Source organism: Mastacembelus armatus, chromosome 16 (genome assembly GCF_900324485.2).
Source record: "Mastacembelus armatus chromosome 16, fMasArm1.2, whole genome shotgun sequence".
NCBI classification, from domain to species: domain Eukaryota; kingdom Metazoa; phylum Chordata; class Actinopteri; order Synbranchiformes; family Mastacembelidae; genus Mastacembelus; species Mastacembelus armatus.
This window is the reverse complement of record NC_046648.1, coordinates 20,154,975-20,169,916: the sequence shown is the minus strand read 5'-3', so window position 1 is coordinate 20,169,916 and position 14,942 is coordinate 20,154,975. Positions and strand designations below refer to the sequence as shown.

General features: G+C 41.5%; 1 protein-coding gene across 2 annotated transcripts in view; it reads left to right on the top strand.

Moving 5' to 3' along the window:
• The first annotated feature begins 7,245 nt into the window (after window positions 1–7,245).
• Window positions 7,246–14,942, top strand: part of LOC113136337 (mannosyl-oligosaccharide 1,2-alpha-mannosidase IA) — a 151,211-nt gene continuing 143,514 nt past the window's right edge. The window contains exon 1 of one of the 2 annotated variants that reach the window (XM_026317049.2): window positions 7,246–8,994. In XM_026317049.2, coding sequence (XP_026172834.1) covers window positions 8,437–8,994 — 558 coding nt within the window. In that variant the 5' untranslated portion in view covers window positions 7,246–8,436. The remainder of the gene's footprint in view (window positions 8,995–14,942) is intronic. The other variant, XM_026317050.1, reaches the window with a different exon arrangement.

Genomic DNA, 14,942 nt, shown 5'->3' with positions numbered 1-14,942 from the left:
GTCTCAGTGTATTGTGATTTCTGAAAGACTATGGGTTTTCTGGTTTAGAGAGGCAGAAAAAAAAAAAAAAAACTAGAATACATTTTTAAACATGCATACTAAATATAAAGACATGCACACCAAAGTTTGGACATCAATTTGGACAAAGCCAGCAGTCAAAACAGGGCTAATTTAACTGAGCTCAAGTTATTATATGAAGAAGGGGAAAGAACAAGAACTTCCCTGCAAGAGTGAGATTTTAACTGAACCAGTAATAACCTCTTTTGGCCAGAAGGGATCGTGCTGTACAGTATAATTAAAATAAATTCTGCATCCTGAAAATAGATGCCACAGAGTAAATCCCAAAAGTCAAATGTAAAAAGGATGAGATGCAGTTATGTATCAGCAAGACATTTTATAATTGGATACTTGGTTGAGTAATAAACTTAGGATGAACTGTCTACCTTGTTAAAGTGTAATAGTATTACCCGTTTTGGCAGTTTGCATGGATAGTGTGAGATATCCAGAGAAAGCTGTTCCTGCAATGGCTGAGATGGTTTGTTTATTCCTCTTCTATTTCAGTTAAATGGAAAATCACAATGACTCATGCGCTGTTTCACCAGCTTGGCCTGACAAATGCATTCACTTTGAAATATTTTTGGAATGAATATAATCTATTCATATTATTCACTCATTTTAATTGTTGGCATTCATTGCATTCTGTCATTTCCTAGCTCTGCCTCTGGGTGGCCAAGTTAATTTTACATCTGAAGAGTCTAATTTCAGACTCCAATTACTACAACTGCAGAAAAATCAGTTTTATATTTGAGTCGAGCATTTAGCTGATACTCATCCAAGGGAATTAACAGTAAACAGTAAAATAAGTTTAAATCCCCAGATTATCAACATTATAAGCAGACAATAGTCACAATGTGAGAGAAGAGTTTGTCCTGTCTATAAATGTGCAGTATCACTGGTGTGAATATTGTCAGCACAGCATTAGAGGACTCATCTGCATATATCAGAAACATGTTTAGTAGGTCCTCAAATATGCTCATTTTGATTTTAATTCTACAGACCAGTGTCTTGAATCTCTGCATTTTCCAGCTTTTGGATCAAGTTGTCATGTTTAGTGCAGATTAAAGGAATAGTTTGACAAGTTTGAAAGATACTTATTCGGTTTCCTGCAAGACTTAGGTGAGAAGATCAGTTCCACTCTCTTGTCTGCATAGTAAATATGACATTACAACCAGTAGCCACACATATCCCCATAATACTATAACTTGACATTTTTACACCATGTTTATTGTACATATTAAACACAATCTAACCTGTTCATTAGTGAGCTTTGAAAGGTGCTGGTAGGTGGATTTTGTCCTGTTCGACAGACCCAGTCCCCTGTTTTTAAGTCTTTATGTAAAACTGAGCTAATCAGCTGATAGCTATAGCTTTGTATTCAGTTTACATTGATAAGGGTGTTATTGACCTTCTCTCTCTATAAGTCCACACAAGGAACACCAAGAAGACATTTCCCAAAATGCTGATTTATTTCTTTAAACTGTCTGTGGTTTTAAGGCAATGGTACCAAAATGTTTGACTGGTGACCCTTTACAACAAACCAATGTCTACCTGTGACAGTCTATCCGTTATAAAAGGGTTCAACCTGACTGATTAGTTTCCTTGAAGCTAATCTCAATATTTCAGATTAAGGCAGCACTCTGTTGAGATTTTATATCTCAATGCAATTCATTGTACTTTTGCATTGTGTATAATGAGCAACTCTGATACAAAATGTTACTGAGGGATGAATTGGTTTTGTTTAATTTTTATCTTATAGCTTCCTTCTGTCAACCCCCTTTAGCTTAAATGATCCGTCCATTATCTTCCGCTTATTCTGGGCTGGAGCCAATCCCAGCTGACATCGGGCTAGAGCAGGGGTACACCCTGTTTATGGCCTTCTTCCTTTTTAACAGCACAATAGACACATACTAAACTCGTGGTAAGAATTGAATAGCCTGCTCTTAGGCTGCTAATTTACGTGTAGAGTGTGAAATAAGCTTGAAAGCTTTAGAAATTGATTAGTCTGTTGATTTAGTTTTATTTATTTTTCTGTTTTACTTTGCTTTAGTTAAGTTACTGCTTCTCATTCATCTGTCACTATGGTGGAACATATTAAATTGATCTTATTTGTGTGAGGGCCTTTCTGTTTATTTTCTACTGATTGCTCTATAATGTTTAGAGTGACTACCCTTTACTAATACGAGAACAGTCTGAACCTTAGTCACCTCTGAATACATGGAAGAACAGAGGCTGTTGTGGTTATTTGTCAGCTTTAGTCAGCCAACAGTTGTCCTTTTCAGTACAACATATGAAACCACTTGGCTGAAACGTGACTTTAATCCCAAACTATATATGTTCCAATATGTTCAGATTTAGCAAGAGTGACATATTAAGGTGCTGCTGGTAATATACAAATAAACCAGCAGATGGCACTTTGTAGCCACAAAATTACACAGCTTCTTAACAAGTGCTGTCATCACTGAACAAGCTTTAGTTTTTCATTTGTAATTTCACTGTAGGAATGGTTAGTACACTGAAAGCATCCTGGCATGTTTAATCAGCTGCTGGGGAGGGAGTCAGGCTTTCTGTGGCCCCATTCCATCAGCTTAATGGTGTGTTCCCTATCACATTCACTCTCATTTACATGGCCCATATACCTCTTCTAATGTATGGCTAATTGTTGTGTTTAGGCTATAAAAACCCTGAGCATTTGCATCGATGTTCCTCAGAATTGAATGTTCTGATTTTTAGTGTTGGCTAATGTGCTCTGAAAATATTTTGTTACACAACAACGTTTTGATTATGAATCTGGTGCAGACAGGTCACTAGATCTAAATACACACCACAGTTTGCTGTTGTCTTCTGTATAACAGGAATAGACAAATATAACTACAGCAAGGAAATAATGCTGGGATTATTGCTCTGCTGATACTATTTGCATTGGTGGCTGATCTGTGCTCTGTTCACACTGAGGAGACAGACAAGGGATGTAACATGCAGGTGTCAACCCAGGGCTTTCAAAGAGAAATATGCAAGCAAAAAGCAACGTGATGTACATCCTGGACAGGCTGCCAATCTCAAAGAGACAGACAAACATTCACATCTACACATAATTTACAGTCACCAAACAATATAACCTGCATATCTTTAAACTGTGGAAGGAAGCCAGATTACTGAGATGAAACCCACACACACATGAGGAGAACAAGCAAATTCCACACACGAAGGCCTCGACCTTCAGCCCATTAATACACACTCTGAGAAATGCCATGCATGATGAGTATTTTTAAACCTGTGCTGATGATACTTTTTGTTGAGTTACTTCAATAGGATGTTAAATACGTGCAGGAGGTACAAAGTCTCCAGAAAGCGACTAAGATGAGATGATCCACAATCATCCTGATTGAACTGCCAGCGTTACATCTTGTCCCATGACCCAGAAGGTTACAGTGGGGCTCTGGTCTACAGTATGCTTTGTCAGGACATCATGAACCAGGGTCACCACCCTATTCCTGATATTTATAGCTCGACATCAAGCATCCTGCCAGGCCATGATTCTCAATGTCAGACAACGCTTTGCAGGTGTGCTTATAGAAACAAATAGCAGGCAGGGTGATATTATTAATCCAGACACGTTGGCACAAGCCAATACATCTCTGCCTACTGTTTGATGTATTGGAATGAACAGAAGACAGAGATGGACTTTTTCATTGGCATCTTCTTTGATGAATAAAACATCAGTCCGTGTTGGGACAGAATTGAATTTTTGAATACGAGAACAGAGATGGTTATGGATCACAGGACATATTACAGTCTGTGACCCTCTGCAGAAAATGTTTTAGAGGGATCTGTTGGACACGTCTCAGAAACCTTTTGTGATTGTTAACATATCCTAATTCTCAGTGATTATACTGCAGCGTGTCAACAAACTGGCCATGTCTTTGAAAGCAAAATACTTCCTTACAGCACAGCTCTGACCATTATTATGTGCCAATTAAGAGTAGAAAACTGGGCACAAATCACTGCTTCTATTCCCTAATGTATTCTGGTTTTGGAAATCCTTCCCAACGAATAAACCATGAGTCAGTCTGACAACCAAGCCCAACTGAGGATGCATCCTTATTAACCATATGCAGACAACTTTACATGCAGCACCAGATTGCCCTCTCCATACTTATAAACTATGTACATGAAGGATCAGAATGTCAGCATATTCAGCATTGGGCTGATGAGAATGCTGTGTGTGTGTGTGTCGTGCCAGTTTTGCATAATTAGCAGCCAACAGTCAATATGAATGACATTTCTACTGTGAAACTGTATACTGTATTTGGACAGCAGCAGTTTGTTCCAGTGGTGAGAATAAATGCAATTTGTAGGAACCATTTACCTTCATAGACAATTTGTTTTCAGTGAAAAAGTCCGGATTTTGATTTCACCTTTGCCTGTTAGTATTGGGGAAACTGCATTGCCTTACTCATCTATCGTGGTGATAAACTAGGCTGTCACTACCCGGCACAGCTTCATGCCAGCTCAATGACTGGACTCATGTATAACTTGGACTTTTGAAAAACACTGACTTGATGTATTAAGTTGTTTTGAAAAAGCTGCAGTTAGTATTTTATTTTTTTAATCAACACAAACCAAATCAAATCATCTATAAAGTAAAATGAATGTAAAATATCTAGATTAATCGTATGCATGATTTTCAGGAGCTGTGCAACATAAACCCACGGTGACCTTATTATTAGGTACACTCTAATTCAATCCAACAGCTCTGCCATACATTCTCCCTTGACAAAGTTCATAGTGTGCATTTTTGTTGGCATTACCAGAAATGTGTAAATTCAAATAGATGTTTTAGCACTGAGGTCATAGTTAATGATGACATCCTAATGGATTACATTATGTTAAGAGGTGTTTTGAATTTTTGGCCCTTCCATTTACATTCATACATGAGGAGGGCGAAACATTAGAAACATCTCTCGATATATTGTAGTTCAATGCAACACACTATAACCTCAATGTTAAACAATATCATTTAAATAACTCGTTGAGGCAAACAAAAGGCAAACTGAACATTACTGGCACCATTATTTTATAGTAGAACAGTTGTTTATACACCTAATAAAGTGACCACAGAACATATGGTGAAATGCACAGAGTGATAAGAACACACAAGATCCAAGCCTTATTAAACACAGACACGGAGCAATCACAAACCCTCGCTGACGACAAACTGTCCTTTTGTCAGCGATAAAGGCCACAAAATGCATCATAGATTTACGTACTCTCGAAGGAAATGCTCTTGAATCACAAAATAAAAAGGCTAATTCAACAGTTCTGTCTTTTTATCCCCTCTTGTTCTTTAAATTATGGACAACCAGTCTGAGTCATTTAGGGCGGCTGAGGTAGGAGGCTTAGCAGTGCAAATTTGGGGTCAAATGCAGTACAAATTACCTTAAAATTAACTTGTCCCACCTTATGCACCTGACAATGACAAGAAAAGAGCCTCAGGAGTTTCATGTGTCAGATGTTAATAAGTGCATATTACTCGTGCAGGCAGTGGTTTTCACAGGTAATGTTAAAATTCAAGTCAACTTTTGCCTGGAAGGAAGAAAGGCATCCACTTTTATGCTAAAATGATTGTTCCAACAACAGTGAAGGAGACAGAGACAGTGGAAGGAAGATCTGTGCTTCAGGTTCATCAGGAGTTCATCAGACACTGCAGAGAATATCAGATATGTCAGCGACATTGCTTGAATAGATTAATTGAATCCACTGACAGTGACTGAATACATTGCTTCTAATTATATACTAAGGCAACTTCTGAACAACACAAACAATGACCCACCTGATCTCCGAGGACCAACAGAGGCCATTAGGTGAGAGATGGAGGGTGAGTTGTAATTAAGGACCAGTACTGAACTTGATTTTTGCATTCCTGCTTTTAGGTGTATTATTTGAAAAGCGCTGAACAGGCTTTTTGGTAATAGCCTACACATGGCCTCATCCATCCTGTTTAATTCTGAGAACACTTAGGCTCCTTGTCTCACTTATGCAAACATTAAACAAACTTTTCTAAACTTCCTGCTGTGCCTCCTGTTTGCTAACTCACCACAGTTAAAGCACTGACGTCAAATTCAAAGCGTCATTATTATCTTTGCATATACATAATGACCCAATATGTTTCATATTGACCACTGTTGGTATTTGTAATAAATTCTGCATCTTTATTATGACTTAGGTCTCTGAGTAATCCTGTCAATAACAGTACAAATAGTCAATAACAGTACAAATAGTCAATAACAGTACAAATAGTCAATAATAGTACAAATAGTCAATAACAGTACAAATAGTCAATAACTACAAATTCCAGCTTAGAGCTTATTGTGCTGTTTTAGGAAAATGGAAGGATTTTCATATGAAGTGGAAACATTGCGCAGCGACATAGGCCCAATGCAAATTAAATAAATCAATAAACAATAAAAACATGAGTCACATTTAGTACAGGGTGATTCTGTATTGGAGCATTTGTCTTTGAGGTTTTGTTTGTTGGTTTTTCTTCACAGTTGAGAGGTTCCTGCTGATGGTGGAGCCAAACTTTGAAAACCACTGCAGACAAGACTTCCTGCTGTTTTCAAGGCATTTCCAGATTGTTTTGAGTTGAATGAAAAAAAATATCTTTTTATCCAACTTCCAGCCAAAGACTCCAGTCTGCGCTGCTATAGTGAGTCAGTCAAAGATCTGTGTATGCAAAACATCTATAAAAACATGAAACAATAGAAAACTGCATTCACACACTACAAACAAATAAAAGCTTACATTTTTGGTGATGCCAAACAACCAAGGATATACGTCACTTCCTGTTACCAAAACAGTTTGGCTAATGGTGAGCTGCAGGTAAAACAAATCTCCTTGAACTGAACAGTTTTGTTCCAGCTTCCTATACGATGCGGATTGAAAGACGTCTAAGTGTTGGGCTGATGAAGGACCATAAATAAATATATAATGAGTTTATTTAACTTCATCAGGTGGGTTATAGTGGAGCCCTGAAGCGGCTGTGACTAAGTGTTAGTTTGAACTGATCTCAGTGCAGTGACAGCTGATGTGTCTGTCTTCTTGTAAAAAAAAAAGAGGGATTAAACAGGCTCGTTTCCTCGGGGTGTGGATGGTTTTCCAGCGCACAGGACCACTCAGCCCTCTCTCCCTGTGTCCAAAGGGCTCAACCGGCTTAGCTGTGTTTTGATAAGCCGCTGTGAATATCCATCAAGAAATCCGGCCAGCCCACTGGATTGCCGAGCAGCGGACCGTTTCGGCTCCCCCCTCCTCGCCCTGCCTGCACTATATGTTACATTTCCAGCCCTCTCCTCTCGCTTTTTTACGCAAGCGAACGTCCACGGCACAGCGACACTAGTGCGCACTACAGGCGAGAGACCGAGGCACGGCGGCGGGTACCGGAGCGACGTATCAGTCTTTGTTGGAAACCGGCGGACTGGATGGTGGATTTGTTTATCCTAGGGATTTGGATCGGGGGCTAGGATAACTTCGCATGGGACAAAACCCGCCTTCTTTCATGTCAGCCACCGATTTGTTTCGCCCGGCGTGTTGACGCCAGGGGAAAGGGGGGAAACGGAGGCTGCCGGAGGAGCGCGATTGACAGATAGGCGACATGAATATACACGCGTTTCCGTCCAGCAGCTGCACAGGATAGATGCAAAGAGAACGGCTTGTGGTTTGAAATGTGATTTTAGGCACCCACAATGCGGCAACGTGGCTCGGAATAAACGGAGACGAGAAAAGATGCTCTGCAGCACGCTGGAGGTTTCGCACCGTAGGGCAGTGTGTTATTGACGATCTGCACGGCGCGGAAAAAATGCACGGACACACAACTTTGTTCACAGACTGAGAAACGTCTGGTTGTTTACTATAAAAGTGCGTTTCTTTGTTAGACTGGCGCACACCGTAGTCACCCTGCCATCCTTGAACACAGCTTAGTGCTTCAGTAAACGCCAGTGCCATTTATCTATGAGCCCTGTGCTGTTTCATGGTTTGATGATTAAGATCCAGCCCCAGTGTGTGTGTGTGTGTGTGCGCGTCTGTGTGTGTGTGTGTGCGCCTGTGCGTGTGTGACATGTAAAGCTCCGGAGCTGTGAGGAGGTGATCGGTGTACTGTGGACGTAGACAGGCCTAACTTTCTCTTATGTGGATCCGATCGATAGCTCTGGCAGGCTCTTTATACTCCCGAGTGTCACGGTGGGTGTGTTAAATAAAAACCCGCATATCTAGTTGTATACATGCCTGCAGGTTGCAGAGCAGCTGCTCAGTAGGGAGGAGCGGCTGTCACAACACCGTGTGGTCCCGGAGAAAACACTGAAAAGCCACGTCTCAAAAGTTTCAATGGTTTTCCGAAAGTTGCCCGGTGTGTCGGCATCGGGCATGGGCTTGCGCCTGTCCCAGAAATTCGTGTTTCTTCTCTTTCTATCTGGTTTGGTGACGTTGTGTTTCGGGGCCCTTTTCTTTTTGCCTGACTCTGTCCGACTAAAACGCATTTTTCTGTCTAAGACAGAGACGCAACCAGTCACTGTTGGCTCCGGGTCCGAGAACGATGTCAGAGAGCACCTAAAAAGACCCAAAGACCAGGAGCACCCGCGGGGCATGGCCTCGGTCAAGGGAGAGACCAGCACCAAGCTGAAAAGTCTGAGCCGCAAACCATCCGTCTCTCATGAGGCGACCGAGGAGCGGCTGGCCGGGGGCAAGGCGCAGGAGGATTTGACTTTGCTCAGGTCAAAAACAGAGTCCGCTTCGGAGAAATCGACTTCATCTGACCATGGCGCCACTTCCGATACTTTCAGTTACAAAAAGTTCAAACGGTGTCTGCTCAGACCACCTCTGGGGACGGACGACGGCAAACCGAGCGACCCGAAGACCAACGAGCGCCGGGAGAAAGTCAAAGAGGTAAGGATGAGACGGGGACCCTGCAGGGCAGCTTAGTGTTTCTGACACGACAGACTGTGGCCTCAAAGGTGATGTGAAAGTACAATAATTATCTGCTTCTATTGGAGAAAGTGAAGCTTGAGCTTAAAGAGAAGTAAAGTCTGTTCAGAGGCGAATCCAGGGCAGGAGGTTTTATATCAGATCTGTCACACACATCAAATAATCTGATGAGGCTTCTGACCCACAAAAGCGGCTCTAAACCCTCTTTTTGAAAGTCTGTTTTGCTTCTCAAATGAAATGAATACGTTTCCTCTGCGGTGTTTTGAATGAAAAGTGTGTTCAAGCTGTCAAAACAAAACAAACACAGTGATAAATAGCGGCCTGCCTATCCGGATATTTCAAAAAAACACTCTTGCACACTTGAAAGAAGTAATTATATTTCTGTTGCTGAATTAGATTAGTCAGAGTTTGTCTGACAATACACATGATTTCTATGTACAAGCAGTGGGACAGTTGTTTACAAAGCGCCTGTCAAAGAGCCGCAATCAGCCCCTGCAGTCGCATCAGTTGTCTCTGCCTTTGCCTTTCTCTTTGTATTGATGAAGACAGGGACAGTGTCAGGGTTAAAGATGACCTGAATGTGTTACTCTGTGTGTGAGATTGCATGAAGTTATGAAACATTAAGAAGATAAAGTGTATTCAGAATAAAAGAAAGTGTGGTATCACTATAATAATGTGTTTATGGGAGAGTTTTAGCATAAGCTGAGTTTTCAGGCTATTCCAGTGTGCTTGTAAAATGAGCTCTGTATGGTAATTCTTTCTACATGTAATCATGCAAATGATCAAATTGTCTTATTTGTTGTTTATCGTTGGTTGTTAAAATTTGTTCCAGTATTTCTTTCAGAATTGCTATTGCTCTCATAAAATTCTCAGCAAATGACGTGACTGTGTGCAGTGACACTTTGGCCAGGAGCTCTTTGAGCTGTGTGCTGGCCTTTTTTGAGCCTTGTGGGTCCAATAAGGGCTTCACAGTGGGAGTGTCTGTGGATCTCACATCTGTACCCACTCGAGGCAAAGTGAGGCTGGTGAAGAGAAGGGGGGTGTAGTGGGTCACCCTTTGGCCAGCGTGGGTTTCATCCTTGGCATGTGACATGGATAAGTCCTGTTGTCAGTCTCACTTCCAGCCTGCTGTCACCCTCTCCCGCTGCTCACATGGCTTTCATACCCAGCAGTGATGTGCAACATGATAACTGAGGTGACAGAGGATGGAGAGGGTTATTTGCCCTCTTGCACTGATCTCTCACTGACTCATTGCTTCCCTTCTGATGCTCTTTCAAGTGAATGTCAACGTGACTTTGCTTGCCTGGTCTGTTCAGCTGAGCTCGGCAAAGTTCTTGCCTTGGGGTTATCTGTGGAAAAGTTATTTTACCTCACGTCTTCTTTCACCTAATTATTGTTGCAGAATATTAATTGTGTTTCCTTGAGTGAAGACATTTTTATGAGGGTGTTGTGCAAGCTTCCGTGATTTTCATATGAAGTGTGTGGTTGTGGTTTGTGACTGCTGTTGCTACAGCTTCTTCAGTCTCAAGCCTTCTGGCAGTGTTTCAGACAGTTTTGCTTTTAACTAGAGGACTAACATTTGTGCTGCCAGCATAGGCAGACACATCGCAAGTCTGTTCTTCCTCCAGGTTTACAGATTTAAAACTAAAGAGTACCTGTAAAAATAGAACTAAGAGTGTGTGTTTTGATGTATATTTCTGTGATGCATGAAATGTCATACAAAATAGAATTTGTGTTGATGGAGTTGTTAGTGTCTTAGCTTGTCTGGTGTTGTACAGACACTGGCTCTTTAAAACGAGTCTTTTACCCCACTGTAATGGAATGCAGACAGAGGGTATCCCCCTCCCAAAGCCAACTAAAAGGATCTGGTCCAGCCCACTGAGTGCCTCAATGTCCAAACTGTGAATGGGCGTCATTTTCCTCAACTGCCAACAACTAGAAAGCAGACTCCCCACCTTCTTCCTCTGTTTGTGCACCCACTGCCAAGAGAGGGTGAAACAAGGGACAATGACTGCCTGATCACACAAGGCAAATGTTTGAAGGCAGCTCACCACAAGACAGAGTCCCCAGGACACCAGCAAATACTGCCAAAGTTGGCAAGGTGCTGATTACCTATCCCAGCATTTCTTTTCTGGTAGATTATCCTTATTATCCTCCAAATGACTTTAGCAGGATAACTTTCAAATGGCCTCCTATGTGATGTCATGGCTCACGGAGTGGTCTGTGATGCTATGTTACTGCTTCACTGGCTCTGGCACAAGAGGCTGGTTGGCATAAAAATGTGCTTCTGGAGCAGCAGTAGAGTGCCCTTTTCTGTATGCACATTTTTCTGGCGATGTCCTTTGCATTCAGTAAGGTAAGAAGTTGGAGTGCAGTAATAAAATACCAGATGCAGACTGCAGAGGTTATGCATCCAACCTGCAGAGTGAAGAGGACATCAGAGAATGAGCTCTGTAGCCGTCCACAGACTGAAGCCTCTTATCTCTCTTCTCTGTTGGTCCACAACATCACATGCATCAAATGAGAAGGGCTGCATTAAAAGGCAGCCTCTATAAAACCTGAGATTTGCTCTCGTTCATCCTCTGAATGTTTAACAGAGATATGCCGGCACAGTCGAGCACCAGAGGGTCATTGCTGGAGGAAATTGGAAAATGCCGTATAATGTGGTTACTAACATATGATGCATTCGTATTGGAAGAAGGTAGCACAGGGAGAATATAGAGCTGACAGCTAAGAGTACTGCAGTGAGAGGACTGATACACTACAGCCTCTTGTGGCACAGCCTTCTTCAGTGGAGCAATAAAAGTCTTCAGGGCTTCTTTGTCCACTGTGTGTTTGCTAAGTCAGTGTGTGTACTCGCTGGTTTATCTAAATGATGAAGTGCTTGGGGATAATGTGGAGTTTGACAGTTTTAGCTTGAAGTGCTGTCACTGTGTTTACCCATCCAGTTCCAAGCCCACCTGCATCACAGTGTAGACTAAATGAGGTACATCTGTTCTGTTTCAAAGTAAGTCTATTTACTGGTCAGCTGGATGTCTGTGTGTGTGTTGGTGTGTGCGCATTATCCACAATAATAAGCAGCCCCTCCTGCTGGTTCCATAAAGGACAGCAGAAAACAATTTATTCTGCAAAGTAAAAGTGCAGTAAGAAGTACAAAATGCTGATAAGACAGTTTGCTTGAACCATCATCATTAATAGGAACACTTGCCTCATCTGCTTGTTTCATCTTACAGCTGAATAAACAGCTGAATTACGCAAAATGTTCCTTTTTGGTTGCCAGGTTACACCATAATTTGTAATAATGTTTTTTTTTAGTGGTTCATTTTCAAAGAAAGGAAACCTGTCACTATTATCATGAAATTGACAATGATTATTTATTGCCTAATAACTATTTGGTTTAGATAGAGTTCTGACTTGGGTACTGACCAGTTACTCAAAGAGGTCAGAGGTCAAATTAGTCTAAAAAACAAATAGAGCTGAAATACATTTTGGTAAAGAGGTGAGAAGAATGATGGTCTCTCTCCACACTGTCATCAATTTAGATGCCTGATAAAATACTGTAAATTTAAAAAAACAAACTACTTATGGGCTTTCTCCTTTAGAGTTATGCTCTATAAAGCAGTCAATTCACAGTGCACGGTGTGAACACTAAATGTGTGAAAATCAAATAATTTGGCCATAATGTTACAACTGAGGTGCCCCATTACACAAACACATGGACCTGGACACACAAACCTAACACAAAGCTTCAGAAATAGGTGAGCTTGTAGCTGGACCTGAAATCCCCTTATAGCTGTAATGACCAGTGAGCTGTGTGTCTGTGTGAATAAAATGCTGTCGTTAAGCCGGGGCCTCCTGGCCGGCTCTGAGCACCGTGACCTCCCTCCACTCTTCATTCCCCTGCTGTCTCCCGTTATGAACCAGGTGTGCCAAACAACCTTTAGTCTCAGCCAGGAAAACGGCTGCCTGTTGAGCAAGAAGAAGGAAAGGGAAGATGAACAAAGTCTTAAGAAAAGGCTTACACTCTCCTAGTGCTCCCACAGAACTGGAGCATTTGTGCTTTTCCTTTCCTCTGTGGATGCTGTGCAAATGTCAGCGGCTGTTGTTTAGAATGTGAGCCCATCATTATCTTTGGTCTGTTTATGCGGGGGAGTGAGCTGCTGGGCCCACTGGTTATTGATATATTGTGCAAGTCAATGGCAGCTGAGGCAGATATTATCAACCTGTCAATGCTGTGTGGTACTGATGCAGGCCTTCTCTGCCACCCAAGAAGAAATTGACCATTTGATCTTTTGTCTGAGATGTTTGTTTAGTTTTACATTTTACATGGACGCTGTCGGCATTTAGCTGGATTTGCTGAGGGCCATTTAAATTACCAGTAGACTAACTTCCAGGTTGTTGGCGATATGAGTGGCCAATAATTATGAATGGAAGGCTGAGAGGAGTGTACCACATGGTTTCTACTTGCCAACACAGTGAATTCAGTTCTCAGGCATTATCATTATTAGGTTGTTTCTTTTCCTACTACTTTCTATGTCTCCCTACCTCTATTTACCTGTCATTAACCTGTGATAACTGTGTTATCATCTTAAAAGCTCAACAAACATTTCTGGTAATGTTTAATGTCACTATTAACTATTGGGATATCAAAACTCATAATATACTAGGGCCAACTTGTTAATCAGGGGAACAATGTTAAACTCTTTAGCAGAAATGTGTTCTTCTCTCCTCCCCCAGTTTCTGTGCATCTGAGTCTGTGAGTGGCCAAAACCCTAACAGGCTAACCCTTGATGCTTGCTTTTTAAAGCAGAAATCAGTTTGCTGGTTGCTGTATGTCTTCATCTGTGTGTGTCTTGCTGCAGACTACATACTTATGCTGACCAATAACAAGCTACTGAAATATACAATACTGATAACCTTTTTTTTTTTTATAGCCAACATTGTTTCTGTTCTCTGAAAACAATTACCATCCTCTAGTCTTCATGGACACAATGGATACCTTAGCTTACCAAGATATACAAAACAACAATCAAGTCAGATCCCAACAGACAGTTGTTTTCAGTGGGTGATAAAAGCTGATTAAGCAATGCACTGCTTGTTTTTCCCCAGGCAATCACTGCAGGAAGTGAGTGATTGGGTGAAGTGGAGATAGGAAAGGGAAGTATATAAGTTAAAAAGTGGGGAGATGTTAGCTAACATCCTTTTTGCATTCATGGCAGTTTCCTCCCTGTGTTCCCATTGTGGTAGGGGCACTAGCTTCAGGGTAAGCCTCTCTGTTGAGTCATGCTTTTCAAGAGAGGTGTGTGTGTGTGTGTGTGTGTGTGTGTGTGTGTGTGGGTGTGTGTGTGTGTGTGTGTGTGTGTGTGTGTGTGTGTGTGTGTGTGTGCGCGCGCGCGCGCGTGCGCACATCTAGTGGGAGTGCATCCATACACACATTTTTTGTAAACGGAGTTCCTAGATGCACACATGCCTTGTACAGGCATATTTGTTTATTTTTCTTCTTTCTCTATGTGGCCTATTTGTGTGTGAGGGTCAGGGGTAGAAGTGGAGAATAGTATCACATCTTGAATGAATAAAATGCCTTAAGTGTCCTTCTGTTGAGAAGGTAGTAAAGTCTTACTGTTTGGCCAGAACCTAACAGCACTCTTTGTGTAACTATGTTGTGTTTTTGTGTGTGTGCATGTGATTGTTGTAAATGTTTCTCAGCAGTTTTATGGCTCATATGGCTCATAGGGTTTTTTTTTCCTAATGACGTGGCACAGTTACCAGTTTGCAGATGTTTTTCCCTGTTACACAGAAAATAGTTTGTCTGTGTCTGAAGCTCTCTTGATGTTTACTTTTGCATTTCTATATTTGCATAGTCTTTAAATGTTCAGTTTGTTTTGCTGCACGAGTCCAAGGCCCCCTCT